Source organism: Pelodiscus sinensis, chromosome 13 (genome assembly GCF_052426305.1).
Source record: "Pelodiscus sinensis isolate ZL-2025 chromosome 13, ASM5242630v1, whole genome shotgun sequence".
Lineage (NCBI taxonomy): Eukaryota > Metazoa > Chordata > Testudines > Trionychidae > Pelodiscus > Pelodiscus sinensis.
Genome location: NC_143064.1, coordinates 21354252 through 21379852, shown reverse-complemented (window position 1 = coordinate 21379852; position 25601 = coordinate 21354252). Strand labels below are relative to the sequence as shown.

The 25601-nt window shown below is 40.1% G+C and overlaps 1 protein-coding gene across 5 annotated transcripts in view; it reads left to right on the top strand.

Annotated features, from left to right (window-relative positions):
- AMMECR1 (AMMECR nuclear protein 1) overlaps positions 1-25601 on the top strand; it is a 157290-nt gene that overhangs the window by 90682 nt on the left and 41007 nt on the right. For 4 of the 5 annotated variants that reach the window (XM_075940919.2, XM_089781852.1, XM_089781849.1 and 1 more), the window contains one exon: positions 10943-11053. The exons of the other annotated variant lie outside the window; for it this stretch is intronic. In XM_075940919.2, the coding sequence (XP_075797034.1) occupies positions 10943-11053 (111 nt within the window). The remainder of the gene's footprint in view (positions 1-10942; positions 11054-25601) is intronic. 5 annotated transcript variants of the gene reach the window in all.

Genomic DNA, 25601 nt, shown 5'->3' with positions numbered 1-25601 from the left:
GGACTGACTTGATTGTCATGCAAACCAGCTCCTGGGTTTGCATGTGGCCTTTGGTGGCCAGGCTGGCAGCTATCCTGCCATAGACGTCCGTGTTCCTCTGTCTAGTGTGGAGATCATGGACGTTGGGGGCATCCCCCCAAACCTGAATAAGGTCCATGATCTCCTCCATGGACCAGGAAGGTGCCTGCCTTTTCTCTGCCCTGGAAGATTCCTGGGAGCTGGCAGACTACTCCTGGGGAGTGGTGGAGGACTGGCTCCAGTGGCTTGCTGGCTCATGTTTTGGGGCCACTGGGTCAGGGGCAGGGACTGCTGGCTCTGGGCTGGCAGGCTTGGAGCTGGCACAGGCACTGTGGCCAGAGTCAACCCCTTTAAGGGCTCTCGGGAGGGGGGAGGGAGAGGAGTGTTCTTGGTTGAGGCTGGAGTGGCCACCAGGGCACCCTGGGAAGGCTGGAGGCCCCCTATTTCGATATAAGTGTCTACATAGCACTTATTTCGAAATAGCTATTTCGAATTTGGCATTATTCCTTGTGGAATGAGGTTTACCAAATTCAAAATAGGCTCTCTGCTGTTTCGAATTAATTTCAAAATAGCAGTTTGGCTGTGTAGACGCTAGTAAAATTATTTCTAAATAACAGCTGTTATTTAGAAATAACTTTGCCATGTGGACATACTCTTTGATAGTGGTTTATAACCTGTGGTCTGTGGACCCTTAGGATCTGCAGACTAAGGTTTCTGAAGGGGTACACATCTCTGTTTGATAGTTTGAGGAGTCTGCAAGTGAAAAAAGTTTAAATACCCTAGATAATTGGTTTTCAAGTGCTATAAATTTGTCATAATATATTAGAAAAACAAGGATGTTTTGCTGCAGATAGTGTTAAAAAAGGAAATAAAGCCAATCAGTGACATTTTTTCATCAAGTGGCCTTGACCCCAAAAAAGTTATTGTCCAGAAGGACTCTTGGTAGTCTTTGAAGCTGGATGTAAGTTGTTAGGAAATCAGGGTATCCACAGTGTTCTGGGAGGGATGTGAAAAAAGACTGTGAGGAAGGCAGGGGGGCATGGAGAGCTGTTTAGCACATATAAATGCAGTGCTAGTTTAAGTTTTTACTTTTCCATTTTCTTTACTGTTATTGGAAATCTTGAATAGTTTAAGCTTTTAGTCTTGCCAGAAAAAGCAAAGAGTAAATACACTTGTCATCACACTGTCCTCCTTAAAGGGTTTGTGGGTGTACTGGGTTCCATTTTTAGATTGTTGCATCTCCATTTTTAGGATGGTTTATAGCTAGAACATTTTAGTCTTGCATTAGCATTGCATTAAAAAATATATTGTATGGATACCAAAGCAGGATGGGGCCAGTTAATTGGCTGCAGTGTGACCTTGGTTATTTGAACTAAGCCCAGGCTTCACAAAGTCTCTTGCGCTCTGGTTAGCTGTCCTGGCTTTCCTCCCCTTAGTTGTCGATTAGGCCACTTATTATGTGGCATGTCTGTCCATCTGTTTTTAGAAGTCAGTAAGGAATTGTTCCCATTGGGCCAAATGGGCACAAAGTTTGGTGGGGGGGGGTTCCTTTCTTGCAGCCTCCCCTTAGTACATTTGGGTTAGAAGCAATAAGATGTGAGACTTCTATAATGCTGTTATGATTACTGACTCATCACAAGTTGTGGCCTATGTCCAGTGTGAGAAAAGATAGAAGGGTTGGCTCTCAGAGGTAAAGATGACTAGGATTGCCCAGTCGTACTTTGTGCTTAAGGGAATCTGGCAACCAAGGTTTCCCCGAACCTTAGGGGTCTGTCACTCCACCCCCCTTCAGTTTCACAACTGAACTGAGTCCATGGGGTAGACTGAGGAGTGTTAGCCTTGAATTGGTGTTTGGCTTACAGGAGTTTTACCACAAACCATACTGGAACTAATTAAATGCCTGATATGTGCCTGCCCCAGTTCTCTGTGTAGTGCCCCTCTTCAAGATATAATGAATAAAGTTGCAGCCTCCCATTTAAACCCATCTCACATGACCATTAGTCATTCACCTGCATGTCCTATTCATTGTTTATTGGTGAATAATGACAATGAATGATCTGGAAAAAGGGGTAAACAGTGAGGTGGTAAAGTTTGCAGACGATACTAAACTGCTCAAGGTAGTTAAGACCAAAGCAGACTGTGAAGAACTTCAAAAAGACTTCATCGAACTAAGTGACTGGGCAACAAAATGGCAAATGAAATGTAATATGGATAAATGTAAAGTAATGCACGTGGGAAAAAATAACCCCAACTATACATATAATATGATGGGGGCTAATTTAGCTACAACTAATCAGGAAAGAGATCTTGGAGTCATCGTGGATAGTTCTCTGAAGTCATCCACGCAGTGTGCAACGGCAGTCAAAAAAGCAAATAGGATGTTAGTAATCATTTAAAAAAGGGATAGAGAATGAAACGGAGAATATCTTATTACCCTTATATAAATCCATGGTACGCCCACATCCAGAATATGCGTACAGATGTGGTCTCATCTCAAAAAAGATTTACTTTCATTAGAAAAGGTTCAGAGAAGGGCAACTAAAATGATTAAGGGTTTGGAACGGGTCCCATGTGAGGAGAGATTAAAAAGACTGCCACTCTTCAGCTTGGAAAAGAGGAAACTAAGTGGGGATATGATAGAGGTATATAAAATCATGAGTGGTGTGGAGAAAGTGAATAAGGAAAAGTTATTTACTTGTTCCCATAATATAAGAACTAGTGGCCACCAAATGAAACTAATGGGCAGCAGGTTTAAAACAAATAAAAGGACGTTCTTCTTCATACAGCGTTTAGTCAATCTGTGGAACTCCTTGCCTGAGGATGTTGTGAAGGCTAGTACTATAACAGGGTTTAAAAGAGAACTAGATAAATTCATGGAGGTTAAGTCCATAAATGGCTATTAGCCAGGATGGGTAATGAATGGTGTCTCTAACCTCTGTTTGTCAGAGGGTGGAGATGCATGGCAGGAGAGAGATCGCTTGATCATTACCTGTTCGATTCACTCCCTCAAGGACACCTGGCATTGACCACTGTCGGCAGACAGGTTACTGGTCTGGATGGACCTTTGGTCTGACCCAGTATGGCCATTCTTATGTTCTTATGACAGTTGCTGGAATAGAGGTGCTCCTTTATTTATTTCTTGTAAACCCCAGAAGAGGCAGATTATAACTACACATAACAGTAAAAAGGTTCTGATGGGCGAGGCAGTGGGGGAAGGCTCTAAGAGCTCCCCACTGCTGGCGAGGAGACGCTCAGGCAAACGGGAAAGCAGTAGGGCAGGGCTACTCAACTTTGGAACACCTGGGGTCCACAATGATACTCCTAGCACATGCTGAGGGCCACAAGTGTGATTGCATATACATGCAAATATATATGGAAATATATGCACATAGCTTTGTTCACACTGACAGGCATGAATACAAAGATGAAGGCAAGACTACACAACACACAGGCCCCATTTAAGTCAGTTTTGCTGATATTAATATTTACCCGATTTCCACCCATATGACAGCACTTTTAATGAGCAATGACAGTCCAGGAATTTAACTACTAAAATTCATAGCAACAGAAGACCATTATATTTACTACTTTTTTGTTTTGGCTCCCACCCATGGGCTACATATTGAGCCGCGTGTACTTCCAAACTGCACCACAGGCCGCAAATAAATAGGCTGCGGGCCGCATGTTGAGTAGCCCTGCAGTAACAGTGAGGAGCTCAGTATCCCCCTGCCTGCTCCCCTACTGTAGCCTTTTTCTGGTGCCAGAGTTGTTCGCTATGGCAGGGAAAGTTGAGGCAGTGGGACACTACATTGTTAAAAACAGCAGTGTAGGCATGGGAGGCACTCTTGGGTGTATAGGATATTTGCCCTTTGGTTGTGGTATGTCTTTGCAGTATTTGCCAAGACAGTACCACAGTGTCTGCACTGTTATTTGTACCTGTACTAGATGGGAGTGCAGTATATGTACTCAACATGCCATCTTAAGTGTAGACCAACCCTAAATGTGAGCACAGTTTGTATTTGGAGTATGCTCCATTTTGCCAGTCTATTTGTCGGAGAGAGATTGGAGGAGAAAAATATCCTGACAAGAATTCTCTAGTGAAGACAAAAGCCTAGTTTCCATTCTGGATAAAAATCAGCAAGCAAGGAATATTTCACAGTACTTTAATATCTATGGAGCAGACACCAAGCAGAAACAGTTCAGACAATAAAACAAACACAGCTTGACAGCCCATATATATATTTCCCTTTCCTTTCATAGACAATATAGTCAGAAAACAATTCAATTTTTCTTTGAGCTAGAACATGTCTAAATTGGGTACTCAGACCGATATACACAAAATAATCCCATTCATTGGAGACAATGCATTAATATATGTGGGCTTGGAAGATTAGATATTTATTGGTAAATTGCACACAAACCCATGAAAAATATTTCCATTAATAACTGAAGATTACGGGTTCTAAAGAGAAAAATGCTGCTTTAGAACTTGGTGTCAAAATCCAATGATTTAGACTTGGAATTCTCAAGCTTTTTCTTTCTGTGGCACTCCAAACATGCTATAAAAATTCTACTGCCCATTTGTGCCACAACAAACTGCATATAAAAACCAGGCTCAGCATTAAGGGGTAGCAAACAGGATAAATGCCCAGGGCCCCAAGTCACAGGTGGTTCAGCTTCAGCAGTGGGTGGCAGGGGTTGGGGCCTTGGGCTTCAGCCATATGCAGCAAGTCAATGCCAGCTCTTTTTAGCAGACCCCTGAAACCTGCTCATGCTCCCCACCTTCCCAGGGGACCCAGACTTCTGGTTGATTTAGACTTTTGAATCAGGCTTGCTACAAGTGGACTAACAAATGAATAGTAAATACAGGTGTAATTTGTTGATTTTAAGTATATTTCCTGGTTATTTTGTAATTTGGGCAATGTCAAAAACTTGTGTTAAGTTCATAAAGTTTAGTTTTTAATGGACATATCTGTCATTAAATAAATTGTCTGATCCCCCCCCCCTATTTCCCCCAACCATGAACATTTAAATGAATAAAAGATTGATAGTCAAAATTATAAAAATCAAACTCTGCTGAACCTAAATACATTGTAAAAATGTAAAAAAATATAAACACCGTAAATATGCACATACATGTAATAGAATGGCAACTTCCATGAATTGTTTCCTTATACTGAAAGAATATTGATTTTTTTAAATGTAAACACTTGCTGGTGGAAGTGTGACAAATCCTTGGCTCGTTCACTTTTGCAGCAATAGCTGACTGATTACTAAAAATATCTCACTTGAACTATTTTTTGCTTTCAGACTAAATGCTTTCAGTAACATTGCATGGAATGTAGGTCACAGGTAAATTTTAGGTGATTTTTCGCTCTAAAAGTTTAAGAAGAAGAGTGCTTGGGTATTAATAGTAACTTACACAGACATTGTACTGTGGTATGTCTTGGCTGAACTATAGGAACATCTGGAATTCTGCTGTAACTTGACTGCGATAAGTTTTCCTTCAACATATATATCAGTTGATACTTGTAATAGCACCCTGCCTTCACACCAAGTTTTTTATGGATTCTGAGAAATCAAGTTTCAGAACATCTCCATGGAGTAAGATAATATTCCTTTATACTTTTATTAGTGAAAATATTGACTAAGGGGAAAGGAATTAATTGTCTCTGGCCACACAGCCAATTTATTAGCACAGCCAGGGTTAAAATCTTGATTTATGGACTCCCACGATTATATTTCAGCCACAAGGCTATTGTTAATCAAAAGTGCAGGAATTACAATGGGTTTTCAAGCTTCTTGTGGCTGACACACTTCAGTAGACTATTCTGGAATCAACTCTTCCCCCCATTTGCAATTACCTAACATTCTTATGGTATTTGCAACAATTCCTTACATTGATAAGTAATTAGTTAAATATTTATTGTGTTTTAGCTGTCTTTTTAATGACATTTGACAACTGGAGATAAGGAGATCCAGTAATAAGTAATCAGCTCGCTATCTTAGAACCATGGTCTCATAAGGTCTGCAGTAGATAATTTTGACAGACTTGTGTTTTGAGTTAGGCACAGTATTGCGAGAACCTTTGATGGCCTCTGGTTGGTAACACTTAGGAAGTTTAGTTGTGGCTTTGTGGTCTCAAGGTATCCTAAAACCAGCATCAGTTTTCAAATGAGTCAGGCAAACAAAGGGAAATATACAACTAAGCAGGTAAAAAGTAGGTGGATGTTGTATGGAGAGTAATTAATTTATTATCCTTTTCCTGCGTATTTGTTTAGTTTACATTGTATATAAAAAAAATCTGTCTGTAAGAGGCCTTAGCAGCAGGCAAGGCCTTAATAGATTCAGAAATGAAGGCCAGAATGGCAGTCTGTTGTGACCACCTGCATTAGATGGCTTATTAAACTTCAACCAATGATTCTCCCATTTTCCCTGACAATTTGTGATGGAACTAGGAACATCCAGATTCAAATTTGAACTCTCATCATAGGCAGGACTCAGGGTACATTCATACTGTCTAGATATACTTCTGTGAGTGACTTTCCAGGGGTCCATTAACTCCTTTGGCATTCAACAGTAATTTATATACAGGTTTCCCCATGATTTTAAAGCAGCCATATCAGTTAATTTTAGAAGAAATCTCCCATTTGGCCAAAAAAGATAACTCAGAAAGTATTTGAGTAAATCATTGTATTTGCTGCTTTGAATTCTAAATTCCTTACAGTATAACTTAGCATAATGCAGCTAATGAATCTCTACCCTAAGACAAAAGGGATATAAAATGCTGTGCTCCAGTTAGAATATTATTCTGACTTGTTTGAGCAAGGGAAGATTGTGATGCTGCTCAAACCAAATAATTTCCTTGATATATTCAAATCAAGGCTAGTTGCCTTCCTTAACAAAGTCATGCTTTCTGCAAGTAACTGGTCTCAGTATAGTGGTAATTGGGGGAAATACTGTGTCCTGTGTTGGACTGGAGGTCTGACCCCAGTGGCAGACCACCTTAAAAATCTGAGAAAATAGCAAAAAAGCAAAGAGCTGTCTATCTCAAGTTCATCAAAAAGCAAAATTAATAAACTGCAGAGTAAGAGATATCTTCAGCTGCCTCCTCAGTTTGTCATCAGTAGAAGGTGAACTCTTGCCAACCTAATAAAAAGAGGCAAAAGATTTCACTAGTGGCAGATCACCTTGTTTAGTGCTCTGAAAGTCTCAGTGCCCTTTCAGCTTTGCAGTGACTGAATTATTTGGGGGATGTAAAAGGATCCAACATGGTCCCAGACACACAACATTGTAACTAATTAGTTTTGAACAATTGCTCCAATAATCTGAGAGATGAGAGCGTTATCTAGGGAATTCCATGTTTTCTCTTCAAAGTTTGCCATGTGATTTGAAGGGACATTAATGGCAGATGCTGTCACCATCTAAACTGGTAATACAGTATTTAATAGGACAGTTGTTGCCATCTACCATTCTAAAATTCCATGGTGGTGTCTTCAAAGGCACTTTGTATGTTTCGATGGTCTCATGAACTCTAAACTTCATAGCATAGGAAAAGGCCCTCTAAGTAATGGTTGCTGCTTAGACGGCTTGAAAATTGAAATACCTTGAGGTTTTTTAAATATTTTAGGGCTTGGTGAGGAAAGGTGGCAAGGGAGAGGTAACTATCTCACAAAGAAGGAGTTGGCTATGGAAAGTGGATGGGGAGTGTAAGAAGGTTTTCAAAGCTCATAATGAACTTTGTGGTGGTATATCCCCAAGGTTATAATTTAGCTTCATTTTCAGTGATTGCAACAACAAATATTTCTGGGATCTCTTTTCATGCAGCCATTTCAGCATTCTGGACTGTTTCTGGATATAAGTAAGCTGTATTAATCTTGCCTGTTTCTTTAGAAAAAAATAGTACTTGGCACATTCACTTTGCAATCTCCTGATTCTTAAACTTTATAGATTAGTTGTGTGAGAGACAGTGCTCCATTCTTAAAAGGCAGTGACTACCTTGTTGGTTTGTTTGAGTTTTTTTGTTAGAAAATAACAATGCAAAACCAGGTTGACTTTGACCGGACTAGCTGTGGTAATCTTGGAAGGAAAATGACCAAAGGACATTGGATTAGGAAAAAAAAAGTCAGTGCAGCCTACCCAAGCATTCATGAGGCAGTAGCAGCTGGTTTAGATGTATTTATTCAAAGGATTTATTTCCTCAGGATATTGTTAGACTGGATGAAGCACCTGCCTGTTAACTGAGCTCTAGACAGATGTAGAAAGAGAGAGAGCTATGCTTTACTGTAGTAGGTTTTCTACAGTACTATTGAAGTCTTGATAACAAATATGGTACACATCTTTTGCTAGAATTTCTGTGAACAGATTTTTCCTGAAATGTGAAGCCAGATTATACTTCAATTGTACAGTCAGGGGCTAGAATATAGGTATGCAACTCTTCTTAATACAGACTGTCTTGTGTATATCTCCCCATCTCATTATGACCCCATTGCAATCAGTCATCCATGTGACAAATTGCCTGTAGGAAAGACTGAAACAAGGACATGTCTAGAGTCTGTCTGAAGGACTGGTATTTGTACGTTCCTAGTAGTGAAATACAAATAAGTAATTTTGTTTGCTTTTCCAGAAAATGCAGTGCACTCCTCTTGTTTTTCTTTTTATTTTCCCTCCTACTCCTATCTTTGCTGACCTCCTGTGACGCGGATGGGGATGACCCCGCCCAGTGCGGGGTGAGTGCGCCCGTATAATTTTCTGCTTTTTTCCCCCAATCTGTGCCTATAGCTATGCCAACAGTTCTTTCCCTGAGTGGCCTATCTGCCAAAGTCAATAAACTCTCCCTAGTCCGCAGGGCAGGGTGGTCAAATAGCCAGAGTCAGGGAATTTGCCCCTATTTGTGGGGTAGTGTAGTCCAATCGCTAGAGTTAATAACTCTCCCCTATTCACAGCGAAGTGCAGTTCAATGGTAAGGGTCAGTAACTCTCCCTCATTCATAGGGTTGTGTGTCCAATGGCTATAGTCCATAACTTGCCCCTATTCACAGGGCAGTGCATTTCAGTGGACTTCCTGCTTCTCTGTCTTCTTGCCTTAGTTGTTTCTATTCTCTTGCCAATGATATTCCTTATATCCCTCCTCTGCCACATCCTTCCGCTGTCCCAATACACACAGTTTTTATCCCTGTTCCAAACACTAACTACCCCTAGGTTCATTCTACCAATATGAGACCAAATTCTCTGCTTCCCTGACCCTTTCTTCAAGCCCTGGCCCCTTATTAAAAGCAAGGATGTTGGAACAAGTGCTTAATATAGGACAACCAGATGATGTCAAGCCATAGACTATAGTTTGAGAAGTGTTCAGTCTATGCCATATGAATATAATGCTATAGCTTGGGACAGCTAAAAGAATTGCAAAAATATTTAGATGTTGACATGCAGATTATTTTACTTTAAGATGAGCCAATTCAGGTTTCATTAAAACACTCTTACCTACCTGCCTTGGTACCTTCAATGTCATAAAATACAATTTAAAAAAAATCATTTATGCTTTTTCTTTGCATTTGGCTGCTATCTTCCATCTTGGCTATGATTATACCCCTAGAAAATTCCAAGTCAGTGTAATTTTCTGCCTCTTGTGCATTGGCAAAATGCTGTAATGTTGGCTGTAGAGGAAAATTTTGATCCAAATTCTTTTTTATTAAGTAAAAAATGCTGTTGATCTTTATTTAACAAAACTAATGTATGTTTTATCTGTAAACTATCTGAAGCCTGTTTAATCAGATTATCTAAAGTTAGTTTTTAAGAAGTTGAGCACATTGTCACATGTTGATTTAATATAATCACATATCCTCACAAATTGATGTAAGACCAAGGACCTGGCCCCTTAGGCACTTGTGCTTAACTTTGTGCATGCCGAGTACTTCCATTGACTTCATGTGGATTTTACAGATATATGATAGGATGCAAGGATCACCACAAAAGTGGTTCAGTGTTGCTGGTGGAAGTCAGTAATCCATGTTGCCCCTAATGAGGCTTCCTTAAAAAAACAAAAACAATTAGGCTTTTTTTTTTTTTTCATTCTTGACATTTCTGAATGGTGAATGTGGGACTAATAGGGGTTAAGACCAACCTTACAAAAACTTACTATTTAGAGTAGGGTATTTTGGGGGATGAGGAGTTAATTAGCAAATTTGTTACACATGCACAGATTAAGATTTATGTTGAGCTCAGATAATGAGTGTTGGCTGCTGAATTAGACGATTTACAGAGAAGATAGTACTCCGGCCTTTGCACTACTGGTTATCGTCTTTCAGAAGCTAGGCCATTAACCAAGAGAGACTTGGCTATCATGGAGAAAATTTGCTTTGTACAGGATTCTATTTTAAAATCTAGAGAGCATCTGTCCTTAAAAGCCTTTTGCCTGCTTTACAGGGGATTCTGTTAGTGCTCAGGTCACAATTAAGAGCAAGGATTTTCTGTAGAACCAGTAATGAATGGGATATTATCCTGTGTTCTGTGGAGGTCTCATAAGATCTGCCCTTCTATAGCAGAGAGATGTCTGAAGGAAGATTTCTTCCCTTCTCGGGAGAATCTAATTGAAGATAAGTGAAAATACAAAATGCATCATGTCAGGAAGCAAGAGATTGCTTCTCTAGCCATTGAGTATAGTAGCTAGAGTGTAATCTCGTTTTCAGTACAGTATTTGTATCTGACATGGGACTTTCTAGAGCAGACAAATAGAAACAATAAAATAGGCTTCTGAATAGTATGGCCAAAGCAGAAGCAGCATATTTGTAGGCCCTGTTCAGTCACACAGAGAAACACTAGGTTATTGAAATACCAGGTTATTGAAATACCACATTGACTACCAATATTTTAACACTTGTAAGAATTCTGCAGTCAGACATACCCTTTCTTTTTCTCTGAAACAGCCCGCTGTTTGTAACGTGGAAGATTGGTCGAGATAAACGATTGCGTGGATGCATAGGTACCTTTTCAGCCATGAACCTACATTCAGGACTCAGGGAGTACACACTTACTAGGTAAGAATTGGTTTTCATTGTTTCAGCTTCTGCATTTGAGTATCTCAGTAGGAGACTAAATAACCTGTATTTTGTGATTGCTTTGTTTCTGAACTTGTTAGCCAAAATTGTTAACTCCTTTGGCACTATCTAAATTTCTCTGCTCTGTAACCACTGGTACTGTGGTATTAATAGCTTTAATTAAAACCACAGCTGGACTCTTTCTTTGTCTAAAATACTATTTTCCAGCAACTTACTGTAACTGACTCAGTAGTTTTTTTCCCCAGGGGATAAAAACCTTCTGATCTTAATAGTTAACTTGAGGGCAGAACACCAGAAAGCCAGTTTTGGGGATTATCATATTCACAGGTCTAAAACAGCAGGTATTCTCACCTCTTCTCCATCAGGTGCTTCCAATCAGCTGCAGTTAATTTAATCCTACAAATTTCCATTACATGTTACTCTTCAGATACACCCCAGCCCTTGAGTGGGAAACTTCTGGACTAGGGAGGTAAGTGATGTCCTTCCTCAGCATAATCCTTTATTTTTGACCCACACCCCAAACCATTCACCTTAGTGTGTTTTCCTTTTTCATAGGGTGAAAAAAATAAATACATCACTAGAGCTTTAAGTAGGCATTGTACTTGGTTTCTTCTGATTATTTGTGATTTTAGGTTCTCCAAAGGATGTGTGGGATTGCTGTTAAAATTTCTATTACAGTTCACTGTACCAGTTTGTACCATTTCAAAATGGAAAATATGTTCTGGTGAATGTGGACTCCTACAGTGCTTACCATCCCATCCCCTATTACTCCATGTACTTGGTATTTCTAGACCACTTGAGTTTGGAGACTTGCTTCCAGTGTTGGATCTTCTTCTTTTGTTAAACTCCACACTGCTAATATTAGCTGTTGTCATAATGGAGTACAGTCATGACTCTCTGTATGAATGATTAAGCCAGTCAAATCCTAAGGCTACTTCAGACTTAACAGCTCAACTATTCATTTGTTTGTGTGCCTCAAACTTGGAGAAAACCTAGCTGTCTTCATTGTATCAGTTATAATATCTGGAACATCTCTCACTATGATTTGTTAAAAGACTCTGCAATCAAAATGATCATTAAAACAAGACATGCTTTATATGTTGTTAATAGTAGTATATGTATAACATTGTGCCTAGAATTCTAAAGAAGTGTAAAGACCCATCATACTAGGAACTGTACAGGCAGTGAAAAACTTCCAAAGAGCTTTAAGTCTAAAATTATATTCTGCTGTTTTGAGTCAAGTATTGCAGGCTTGTGCAGAAAACTCCATCGGAGACTAGGATGAAGAAGTCAAAACAGAGAAATGAAGTTTCATGTAAAACAATAAAACTGTGAAAGATGATGAAAACATGAGGAGGCACTTGGAATACTGTAAATACTATAGAATTGGGAAACCTGTGGAAATGGATGTGAAGAGGCCAGATTACCTAATCTTGAGAGAATCCATGGAAGGGTATTTAAGTTAACTGCAGTGTCATTTGTAGTCTTTCATTGTCCAGGAGTTGTGTGACACCATACCCTTCCTAGATGCAGAAGATGCTTGGAAAATACTTATCACATCCCAAATTCAGAAGTTGGAAAGGGTAACAAAAATATGAAAAGTGGCACCTAACATAAGAACATCAAAATAGCTTTAATTCATTATTTAAATGGACAGCTAATATTGAAAATCTGCACTAAAATATTCAGAAAGAGGTTTTAATGGGAAGATGGTATCAAATTTGAGCATCGAAGAATGTGACTACAGCTCAGTATTTTTTCAAATGAAGGGAAACCTTATAACTTAAAAAGTAAAAGCTAGCCTATTTTGTGAAATAGGGCTCTTTATAATACAGTGGACATACTTAATTACTACTTGTTCGAAAATCTTTACTAGTTCTACTGGATTCCTCCATTATCTTTAATAGGAAATCTCTCAAACTTGTGGGGTTTTTTAAATCAGTTTTCAATACGATAGAAACATTTTACATATGGCCACGGGGATTGAGTATATTTCTGGAATTTGATGGTGCAGATGTGCCAAAAGTATTGATTTACATTGGTTAGCATGAGATTGTGGTGAATTTCTGTTTAGCATAGAAACTTTGAGTGGGTTATGTGCATATCCCGGACAAGCTCTCTTTTACTGAGGGAAGGAAAAAAAGAAAAATTATTGTGGAAGTAGCTGTCAGCCTTTTATACAAGGAAACTTCCCAAAGAGAAATGTGGAGAATCAGATGAGAAGAGATCCTCAGATGGGATCTGAAAGTAGGATGTTCTAATTAGTTAAACAGTATGTGGACTATGACACTCTTGAGGAAGATAAAATCCCCAAAAGCAAAGAAAAATTATTGAAAATACTTTGAAGGAAACTAATCCATAGGGCAAACAGCACAAAAACGGGCCATCTGCACCTGAGAATGGTATTGGATCAAAATAGTCAAAGAACAAAGTTCTAGGCAAAGCCCCTCTTGACCTTGGTCACATGTTGCCTTCAAGAAATCTTATTCAGCTGTTTTAGGAAAGAGGAAGCTCTTACAAATGGTGCCTTCTTGATTCATTCTAAGCCTGTCTAGTAATTTCCAAACTATGGATGGACAAGGATTTTTGTAGAGCCCGAGAATCTACAACCTTTTCTGACTAAAGGTGAAAAAAGCACTCTCATCGGATGATTGAAACCCACTTAAAGCTAGACTTTCTTTTTCAGAACATGGAGTTCCATACTAAGAGACTACTAACTTTTCTAACATGTCAGTTGGCTGTGGTTTTGCGGAATAAGAATATCAGTGCTAATCAGTGTATATTAGCTTTCTTTTATATTTGGCTGAGATAAAGATGTCAGTAACATTTGGCATATTAGGCTATCAGACTTCATTAGTTCTGCAGGTGATTTCTGATTTCCTCTGCTCTTCACTGTACACAGTAATTAGATTTCTTTTAATTAAAGTAAGTATAGTGGATCTGGCAATCCAAAATGAGTAGCTTTCTCTCACCCTACCCTTCCTGGAAGCCATGTCCACAAGTCTGGAAACCTCCTTTTACAATTTTGGACTGAAAAAGGTAGTAATGTGATAGAAAAAATAGTTGTTCTACATATTGAGCAGTGTAGTTTATTAGTGGTATTGCCAGTATGATCTAAACAGGACATTTCTGATATGGAATGACTCACCATTAATTGGATGCATCTTCCCAAGTCGTGAGGAAGGGTTGAGAATACCCATTTCTAATTAAATCTATTTTGTAAAATTCAATTTTCTTTACAAATACATACGTATGTGCGGGAGGGGAAGGATCTGGATTGTGGCAGGACTTTATGAAAGAAGGGGTGGGTGAGGTTCTGTGGCCTGCAATGTTCAGGAAGTCAGCCTGTATGATCACGGTGGTCCCTTCTGCCCTCTGAGTCTGAGTAAAAGTTTGAATGTAGTGATTGACATGAGTCTAGCAAAAGGCTAGCTGGGTAAAAATAAATCCAGCCTCTTTCAGAGACCTTGTAATATTTAATATTGTCTGAGTTAAGAACTATTCCATGGAAAAGCAATCCTTCAGACTTACTGTATGAATTGAGTAATCCAATAAAATAAAACTATCCAGATTATGAAAAATTACCTTGTGTTTTGCAGCTTCATCAAGAAAATACACTGAACTTCGAAGCAGGTTACTACATCATTTCAGAACAGGTTGACAAAACTTTTTCATGTATTATGTTCAGCAGTAAGACTTAGGTTTTGGCAGTGAAGACTTACAGTTGAGGTGCTGAGTAAACTAAAATTATTTTCTAGTAAAATTTTAGTTACTTGTTCATTTGGTTATAATTCATTGTTTATTTCCCTCTCTGGTCATACCATAGCTGAAAGGCAGATTAAACTAACATAGTACAAAACAATTTCTTCTTGATATATCGAGAACAGTGGCGTAAAACTATAATTACATCAGTTTCACACTGATGTTCCTCCTCAGACTTCTAACACAAGTTGTGTATATTCCTGGGGAGGCAACTAGTAACAAGAGGCAGAAAAAGGAAAATTGATTGTGACAGAGAGAACCATTTAAAAAAAAGTTGATATTGCAAGCCCACAAACCTGAAGTGGACTGGCATTGTAGGCTACTACCTGTATGTCCCTATTAGGAACAAAATGTAGTCTTCGTGCCTTATATTAGCAGAGGTCTGGGAGTGCACACAGTGCACTTCTGCTCTGAGAAAAGATGTATCTTATGTTGTCTAACAACCATCCCAGTAGTATCTGCTGACTCTAGAGGGAGGCCTGTTCAACACTCTATGCTATCTGTGGAAGAACAAGAATAAAAGGATGAAACTGAGACTCTAGCTACAAAATCCAAGGAAGGGGCAAGTGCTATACAATTATCTCCTCTTAAAACTTAATTTTAGGCGTAGATTGTATTTAAAACACCAGTAAAGGCAACAATTGGCCTTTATCACTCAATAGTTTTTTTTAATTGATAATGAAAACCATTATATTCTTATTTTCCCCTCCACCTGCATGAAAAATGTTAGTTCTCTTCTCCCACTCTACTATAAGGAAACAAAACATTTCAGTGTGAGCGCAGCATTTTCATATTACAAACACTTGAATAGGTGATAGCAGTGAAAGAGGATTCAAATTATTTTGCAAGAAGATGTATATTTATCTTCTGCTTTTTTTCCCTTCAGCACTTTGCTTTTGTTCATATCTTAATGTCAGTATATAGATTAATGCAGGGGTCTCCAACCTTTTTAAACACAAGATCACTTTTCCAATTTAAGTGCAATGTAAGATCTACCTCGAACCCAAATACCCTTGCCCACCTTTCTCCCCCCACTTCTTTAAAGCCCTGCCTCTGCTCCACCCCTTCTGCAAGGCCTCACCCACTCACTCCATCTCCCCTTCCTCCCCCATTCTCACTCACTGTCATCAGCCTGGGGTAGGGAGTTGGGGTGCAGGCTTTGGTCTTGAGCCAAGGAGTTTGAAGTGTGGGAGGGGCTCCTGGCTTAGCCCAGGGTAGGGGATTGGGGTCCAGGAGGTGTTTCAGGGTGCAAGCTCTGGGAAGGAGTTTGGGTGCAGAGGGACTCAAGTTGTGGGCAGGAGGTGCAGGGTGGGGATAAAATAAAAAATAATCCACTTCACAAGCAGTAAAAGAAGTAAGAACCCCCCATGTATGTATTGGATAAGGAACTGAGAGGGAAGGACAGTGTGTGTTTGTGAGAGTGACTGACAGAGGAACACACAGAGTGTGAGTGACAAAGATTTGCATTGCCAAGCTCAGTCCATCTCCTTCTCTTTGTGTGGAGATAGGTACAGAAGTGGGGGGAGGAGGGGCACCCTGGTATCAGCCCACACCCCCTACTCTCTCCCACACCCTGCACAGCAAACAGGAGGCTCCAAGAGTGGCAGCTCCAAGTCAGAGGGCAGGAGCAGCATGACAGTAGGTGGAGGGGCAACTACAGTGCCAGTGTTTGATTGCTTCCTGGCCAAACCAGTCAGGATCACCTGTCAGAGGCTCCAAGATCTACTGGTAGATCACGAGCTACTGGTTGGTGACTGCTGGATTAATGTATATCTTCCATTACATCTCTTCAGTTTTTGGACCACCTTTTTTCACACAACCATTTCCAGGTATTACACTCCGTGGATTTATATATCTTTGTTCTCTTTCACCACACCCTAAGCCCCATTCTAAGTTCAGGGCTCTACCAGTCCACAATATAGCCTGATCCATTAACACACAACAACAAGGATAGCCAGGGTAACTGTGCCTCCAGCTTAATCTTACAGAGTTGAAATGAGTTCCATTTAGAATCAACTTTTGTTATTCTTGCAGTTTGAGCCACGAGGCTCATTTTTTTTCCTGCACAGTGCAGTGTGCATCATCTCAGCATATTCTAGGCCCTGCCAGTTCATGAAATGAAGTCCGAGTTTCCAGTTTAATGACTGCATTTGAATAAAGGGAAGGAGCACTACAGGTTAGTTGGCAAGCATAGTAAGGAATGGGTTTTATATATAAACCCCATTCCTTAACATTTGTGACTTAAACAGTTCCTGACAGTGAGTCTTCCATAGGCAAGCTGATTTTGAGTTGAGTAGAAATTTGTTTAGGTTTGCAGAATATACCGTAAGCCAGTTTTTTGTTTCACATCAGTTATGTTACTAGTTGACATTTTCTGCATAAATTAGAGAAAGCAATGTACTTTATATAATCAGGTGTTACATTCATTCTTGCTTGTTCCTCCAATTTTGTTATTTTGTGTTGCTTACCTTAAATGTCTTTTGAAATTAAACTGCTTTCTGCATGTGAGATCTCATTATGACAGAGAAGCTACCTGGCTTTGTTCAACAGTTTTAAGTAGTGCTTTCTATCATTAAATGTATGTAACAAAATTTATCATATCTATTAATGTCTTGCTAGGAATTGCTACTGATTTTACAGAATGGCTAATACATTACTTAAACTATTGAAGGAAAATGAGGCTAGAGTGTTAGCATGTCTGAGGTAGCAGTGCTTGCTTTACAAGATGGAAGACATTAGAAAAAATTCATTGAACACTTCCAGAGTCCTTCTATTGGCAAAGTAGGAAACCATTTACTTTGTTTCAAAAACATAATTAATTGGGTCTTACTACTTATGCTAAAGTGTCAGGTGAAGGTGTCAGATTAGCACCCTTCTTTTTAAAAAAAAATACGTATCACTACTTCAGTTAAGAAATGGGAAGGTCATGACAGACAAAATTATTATTCTGGTATTGAAAGTATGCCTGTCTAACAATCTAACAATGAACTAACAATCAGGAACATGCATATGTGCTCTGTTGGACGTACCTGCTGATCTGAGTGCAAGGCTGACTTTACTGAGTTTGGCACCACGTCACATTTATAAAATCTATTTGAGCCAAGTAATGTTTCTTAGATATGACCTTTATAAGTAGGACTACTTTAAGACAAATTTTTAGATTTACCTTATATAGCTTGAATTTATTTTATTTGGATTGTAATATAAACCAACAGAACAAATCATTTAAATTTAGATAAGGCATAGAAACCTTTACTTATCCAACTGAGTCTACTTATTGCATATGATTCAGTCTATTCAGTAGTTGCTTGTGTTATTACTATGAAATCGTGTGCATGCCATCATTTCAAAAAACTATTGCTTGAATTACACCATCATATTATATATTTCTTTAGAAGGCAAAATTAGAGAGCAAGCTGTTAAGATGTAGAAGGGGTGGGACCAGCAGCTGAGATGCTGCTCTGCAGCCCTGTGCAGTATCTGCATGAGAGTGCTTAGCTGAGAAGGTGACTTTTATTCTCAGCCAAGGCTCAGAGGCCAGGGCCCCAGCAGCCAAGCCAGGTCCTCCGCAGCCAGGCTCACTGAGGCAGCTACTTGGTAGGGCTGCAGAGCAGCAACTGGGAGTGGCTGTTGAAAATGGCTCCCTTCTGCTCCTTACCTTGGCTGCTGCCCGTGAGGGGGGGGTGACAAAACAAGCCGGGGAACACAAGCGCTGGAGGAAGATCAAGAATCTGCCCCACCATGCGCACACAGGTAACATAGGGCAGGGGGAGACAGAACATGTGACCTGCCCTTTAGATCAACCCCCCCCCCCCCATTATGGGGAGGCACCAGTTGTTTATAGGACGCAACAGAGGTGGGAAGAGATGGGGCATTGGAGGAAGAGACCTGGGATGGAATGGGAGGTTGAGCATCAGCCAGGAAATCTGGAAGTTGGTCCCTATGCTCCTAGGCGCACACAGGGTGGTGCCAGCAGCAGCGAAGGCTGCTGGGTGGGCATATGGAATCCCTGGGTGTGCTGTAGTTCTCAATTCAGTGTGTGTTCAGGGACAACTTAGGACATCCAGTGATCACTCAGTCTTTCCAGAGTACTGTCTGAGAGGAGCTGTGCAAGTTGGGACTCCAGTCCTTTCCCATGATGCTTTTAGAGCATTTCAAGTTCTTCCTACAGTTTCCTTCCATCACACTTGGAGCATACCTTCTTAATTCAAAGCCAGAATTTCAGCTGAGTTTAACCTCTGGGCTCTGGCAGGGTGCATCTACACAGCAGCATGATTTTGGAATAATGGACGTAATTCCAAAATAACAATGCAAGAGTCTACACAGCAATTCCGATATTTCAGAATAAATTCGAAATAACGGATGGCTTATTCCAACTTCTGTAAATGTCATTCCATGAGGAATAACACCTATTCTGAAATAGCTATTTTGGAATAGCAGTAATGTGGATGCTCCACTGCTACTAGTTTGAAATAGGTCCTCCTCAGTGCCATTCAGAGTAATTACTCCCCAGTGCCACCTGGGGCTCTAAATTGAGGTAGCACGTCCACATTAGGGAAGCCTGTGTCGGACTAATTTTGAGGCTTCCCTGTAGTGTACACGTGCTATTTCAAAATAAGCTTATTCTGAAATAAACGTGTAGTGTAGACGTACCCTTAGACATCTAGCTGACTTCAGTCATTACTTAATATTTTGGAGAGTGGAGAGGAGACTTTGAAACCGGAATTACTGTTTTCCAAGTTATTTTTCCCCTAGAGTTGGCTAAAGCACTAAACTTCATTACAGGGACTATCTCCCGTTAGTTGCCAAACTGGATCAATGTTATAAACCCATATTCTTCCTCACAGAACTCACTTTAGTTGTGCCACTTTGGATGATAGAGGAGTTCTTAAAATTTCCTCAAACCTTTGTGAATGGAAGTTGCTTTTAATGCAGATTTTTTTGTGACTCGTTGATTTATAAAACACTGTCAATGTATGAATGGTAATAGAATTGTGCCAGAGAAGTTCTGTCTTGTCGCTGTCTAAGGGTAGAGACTGGAAAGTACAAGACATTAATATGCAGTCACTTATAAAGAAAGTAGCAAAAATGGAAGTTGTCTCAAACTGATTTTTTGAAAGAGACAGAAGGAATTGGTGTATGTTGAGACACTGATTTAGTTTGTCTCTGGCACCAGAATGGCATGAAAGTTACTCACTGTTTCTTGTGGAGGCGGCGAGGAGTCCTGTGATACCTTATAGACTAACCAAAGTGTTGGAGCATAAGCTTTCGTGGGCAAAGACCAACTTCGTCAGATGCATGTTTCTTGTGGGTGTATTTATGCCGGGTTTTCAGCTTGTTTGCATCAGCTATTTAATGTTTCTTTAGATATACAGTAGGGTGTTTCCCCTCAACTTAGATGCGAGGTGAAGAGTAGGGGAGACAGGATTGTACCAGCTAAACTGTGCTTATCTGTGTAAATATGATGTGGTTTTGGTTGTTAAAAATCCAAATATAAAATTGTAAGACAGATTGGGCTGGTGGAGATTGAAGAGTAGTGGTCGTATGCTAGGAGAACAAATTCAGTAATACCATATTTTCCGGCGTATAAGGCTACTGGGTGTATAAGACGACCCCCTAATTTTTTAGTTAAAAGATAGGTTTTCGTCTTATATCCCAGAGCCCCTCCGCCTCCCCGGCTTTGCTCCCGGTGTCCCTTGTCTGCTGGAGATGCTCCCCAGCAGACCAGAGGCACCGGGAGCAAAGCCGCAGCAGCGGCGGGGCCCCGCGCCTCTGAGGCTTTGCCAGAGCAAAGCCTCAGAAGCGCGGCACCCTGCCGCCGCTTCGGCTTTGCTCCCAGTGCCTCTGGTCTGCTGGGGACCGTCTCCAGCAGACCAGGGACACCGGGAGCAAAGCCTCTGAGGACGCCCCGGCAGCGGGACAGCCCCGGCGCGCCTGGGCTGCCCCGCCGCCTGTATACCCGGCGTATAAGACGACCCCCGATTTTTGGGGGATGTTTTTTAGCATCAAAAGTCATCTTATACGCCGGAAAATACGGTAAATTGAAAAGCTTGATTTGCATTAGTGAGTTGTTTTATTTGATCCACAGTTCTTCCTTAACTTTCCGGAGTTGCAAGAGGATAAAGAAAGGGCTCTCAAAATTCCACACAAGCTGTTGAGAGCTCTAAACTTTACTGCTTTGTGTAGAGGGGAAGGTGGGATAGAGGCCTCTTTAAGTTTTTCTGTCTAAGCACCTCATCCATTCTGCTTCTCTCTGGCACTCGAGGTTATATGCACAGGAAATGTCACAAACTGGGTATAATGGACCAGGATCCAAAGGACAATGTTCTCACTGTTCAGTAGGACCTTGTCGCCTTTGAAATTGAATTGGCTGTGCTCCAGTCAGAATAATGAGATTTAAAATATACATGCTCTTAACTTCGTTAGATTTTTATACAGTGCCAACAGATGTAAGCGGTTTCTAAAATCTCTCCATGTTGAGACCATGAATTTAAAAGTTTGTTTCTATTATAGAGCTGCATAATGAGGTAGCCAAAGAGTTCTTGGAAGGTGAAATTTGTGTACTCATCTCTGGCGCTCAAGCAGACCTCAAAATGTTAAGTACTGTATCAGAAAGTGTCTGAAGCCTGAATAAATTCAGCCTGAGCAGTCCAGAAACTTAATTTCCCATGTTTCTGCCCCTGCTCTCCTTACCAAACAGGCCGTTAGCAGTTATTGTGAGCCTTTCATAGATTGGGAGTTCAGTTCACATTCCCAGTTTCAGCAGGGGCTATCTGATCTCTGAAGTTGTTTGGCGGGGCTCTTAAGTTCATAAACTTTAAAATTGGGCTACTTTTATGACAGATGTGTGTACAAGTTTTCAACCCTTTTCGAAATATCTTTTTAAATTGAACCATTTTAGACTCAATTATACTCAGGGCGGTCACTTCTTAATTTTTTTAAAGCACTCTTCTCTTTCACCTTTAACAGTCTTCCGAGAGGGTGTATATTTGCTGATGCTGGCAAAGGAAGTTTTTGGTGGAGCTAATTCTTAACTAATAAAAAAAATCCTGTTGATCTGTTTTATAAACAACAGTTGAAAGTCTGGTGCTTGAGACATCAATGATATTTTAGGGGTATAATTTAGAAAACCTGTCATATCTTGTTTCTTAGAAACATCACTTTTACAATGCAGTTTGCAACTTTTGTATGGTTGTATGTGAATTTTTTGTTTCACTCTGTTCCACTTCAAAATTTCAAAAATGTAGTCTTTTTGATAGATTTATTAATTTCACCTTCACAAGGACTAGTTGATTACATTCTAGCCTTTGAGACAGGGGTGGGGACCCTTTTTGGGTCGGAGGCCACACACAAGTAAGAAGTGCAAAAAAAAACCCCACCTCCCCAAAACTAACAAACAAAAACCAAACCAAAACACCACCACAAACAAACCCCTCACTGATGCAACTCCCTACTGAGAAGGAGAAAGACACTCCCCACATTCCCCTTGGACACCAGAGCCTAGTATAGTAGATTTTGAAGGAACAGCAGGGGGAAAAGGCGGATGGGCTGGAGCACCAGCACAGGCTTCCCAATGCTGGGGGAGCCCTCAGCCGCAGAGGCCAGATCCAGGAAAACTGGGGGCTGCATCCAGCCCCCGGGACTTTGGTTCCCCACCCCTGCTTTAAGAAGACAAATTGAGAAATATGGCAGAGGTATGCACAGGCTTTATATATACATTTTGTAAACATGCTTTTCAGTTAACCCAGACAGGGAAAGCCCAATAGTTTAAACTCACATCTGTTATCTTATAGTGCTGGTATAATCCTTTATTTTTACTATAGCAAGACAGTGGGCCCTTAATTAATCTTACAGCTTGAGAGGTACTACATGTAAATAACTTCTACAAGAACTCTTGTAACTCTTTAACAGTTGTTGAAGAGCACTTTGACAACCATAAGCACGCCTAACTGCTTTGGGGAGCTTATCCATCTGACAGACACTGCTGTATGAGCTTCACTGGGAAGGGCCTTTGTGCAGACAGTAATTGCTAACATATCATGTAATTCAGTGTCTGAAACTACATTTAAACCAGGCTTCTTTCATCAGGGTGGAACTCAGACTTCACTCAAGTGAACAGTATTAACTCTTTTTCTTATATTTCATTCAGTTTTCAGTTGAGCAAATTTACTTTGGCCTGGATCTGTTTTGATTTAGTGGGAAAAAGAGATACTTCTATAAACAGCATGACTTTAAATATGTACAGCATTTAATGTCATAAACTTCTATAATATCACAGGGTGAAATAAATTCCAAGTCTAATAAGTTGCAAGTCGTTCCTCAATTCAAATACTAGTTTAATTGATGTCTAAGTAGTGTTTGCAGTGATCTGTAATGAAAAGCTATGTTAGAAACACATTTTACATGGAAGGCTGCAATTTATTTAAAGTCAGGGGGAAAAACTTCTCAACGAAACAGCATTGGTAGAGTAAATGGTTTGAGTATATTTTGTGGATAACTAAATTAATTTTAGAAATTACTTTTTCTCCACAAATCATCTTCTTATTTTCAGTTCAACTAGTAGCCAAAAACAGAAGAAATGTGATTTGAGATTAGTTTGGTTCGATTTAGTGACTTTAAAGAGTCAAGTAATTTAAATTAGTTAATATCTGGGGATTTAAAGGTTTGACTTCTTCCTTTTTTTAAAGCTCGCTATGTTAAGATTTTTTAAAATAGCTTCAGTCTTTTAGGAGACAACAAGTATTCTCCTACTATTTCTAGAGCAGCAGCTTGCAGACATTGTCACAGCAACCTAGATGGCGAGATGCTGGTGCAAAGTCTAGTGAAAAAAATGTACATTTCATCTTTATAAAGCATAGGAAAAGGAGGAGACACCCTTTTCAAATAATGCAACTCTTTTCAGTCCTCTAATAGGTTGTAACTGTTGTGTTGGACACTTTATTTGTACACATTTTGTTAAAGAATTGGTGCTGCCTGTTGTTTGTCCCCAGAAGTTCCTGCACAGTTTGCAAGCTGAGTAAACTTCCCTTTCTCCTCTGTGCTAAGGATGCATTCTGCAGTTCAGCTCCCTTCTCCACAAAGAGAGGCTTTTCCCCCTTGACTAAACTGCTGATTCTTGACTGCAAAGAGCAGCAGCTGTGCTTTGTCTGTGGAGATCTTTGCTTTCCCTGCTGCCTCATTAGTTAGGTCAAACCCCTCTGTGTTCTCTCATTACTGAAGCACTGACTTGTTTTCTCATCCACAAACTCTTACCAGGCTTGTGAAAGTGTACAAATGTGTGAAAATACATTTTGAAAACATGTAGGTTGCCAAGAACTGTTGCACACAGCTTCACAAAACTCGTGTGTTGTAGGGATGCATTTCTGACATTCGGGGGAGACCCTTTAGAATTTTGCTTTTTGGAAAGTGGATGAAACCTGTGAGGAGTTTCAAAACGGGTGGAATTATGGAATGAAAGTTCATGGATATTATATCTATATTTTACAATTTAGGATAATCTGTAAGCCAATATTTATAGCTGCTTAACAAGTATCCACATTTTAGTGCTCAGATTTTGTGCTTTGAGATAAGGAAACATTTCAGTTAATTTAAGTATAATCTCCTGAAAATATGAACTATACATTTAACAGTTTGTGCAGAAATTGAATGCTAAATTACTAACCAGACAAAAAATATCACTTTATAATTTAAGGCTCAGTTGTGTTCTATTAAGTCAATGGGAAAACTCCCATTAACTTTCAGGGCAGCAGCGTCTGGCCTTTTAAAAAGCCCAAGCTTTTCATTTCAGTCTCCTTGGCCATGCTTTTATAGTCTGTAGTAATCTTTTGTCTGAGTGAGTGAATTTTCAGGATCATTGGTATGAAGGTGGGTTAAATATATACTGTTTGAATACTTAAGTTATAGAATTCAGGCAATAACACAGTATTGTCCAGCATAAGTTTTCCCCTGTACTGCTTTTTACAACTCCCTTTTATTGTACATGAATATTTTTAGCAGCTATAAAAGATTTACTTGGGATAGGGAATGTAAAAATATGAGGAACTGTAATTGACAGGCTTGTAGTTGAAATTTACATTTGGCAGATCTTGTAAGGCTTAAACTTGTTGACATTTTTCTCTTTGGATGTAACATAACTTTTGAACACCATAATTCCAGAATTTCAGAGAATGTGTAATGCATCAGTGGGAAGAAACATTGGTTTAGGAGAAAGCCAGGAAACCAGGAGGAGGAAATGGGGGGCACGTGGAACCCATGCCATTTAGCTAGTACCATCTGATCTACCACCTATCCACCTATATCAACAGATTGAAGATCAGTTTAATGGTAGCCATTAACACAGGGAGACCGGTCGGATGGAAATGGAGGAATGCAATGATTGCCTGGTGTATGCAATGCGCTTGTGTATAGACACAACAAAGTGCGGGATTCCCCAGTTTAAATATTCCGTACAGGTTAGGGATGTAAAATCCCATTTAATTAGTTAACCAGTTAAACGTTGTTTAACTGGTTAAGATTAAACAGGAAGGTGGGGGGGCAAGTTGGTGGCTGCTTTGGCCAGGCTGCAGTGTTCGTGCCCGCAGTGTGCTGGGGCTGATCTTGGTGCAGTCACGGGCTGCTCCAGCCAGGCTGGAGCACTCCTGCCTGCAGTGGGCCCCATGGCTGGTGGGGGTCTGCTCCAGCCCTCCTTCCCTCCCCCCCACCCCTGGTAAATCGTAATTGGCAAGCCTCACTGGTTATGGGTGAAGCTTACCAGTTAACTGGTTAG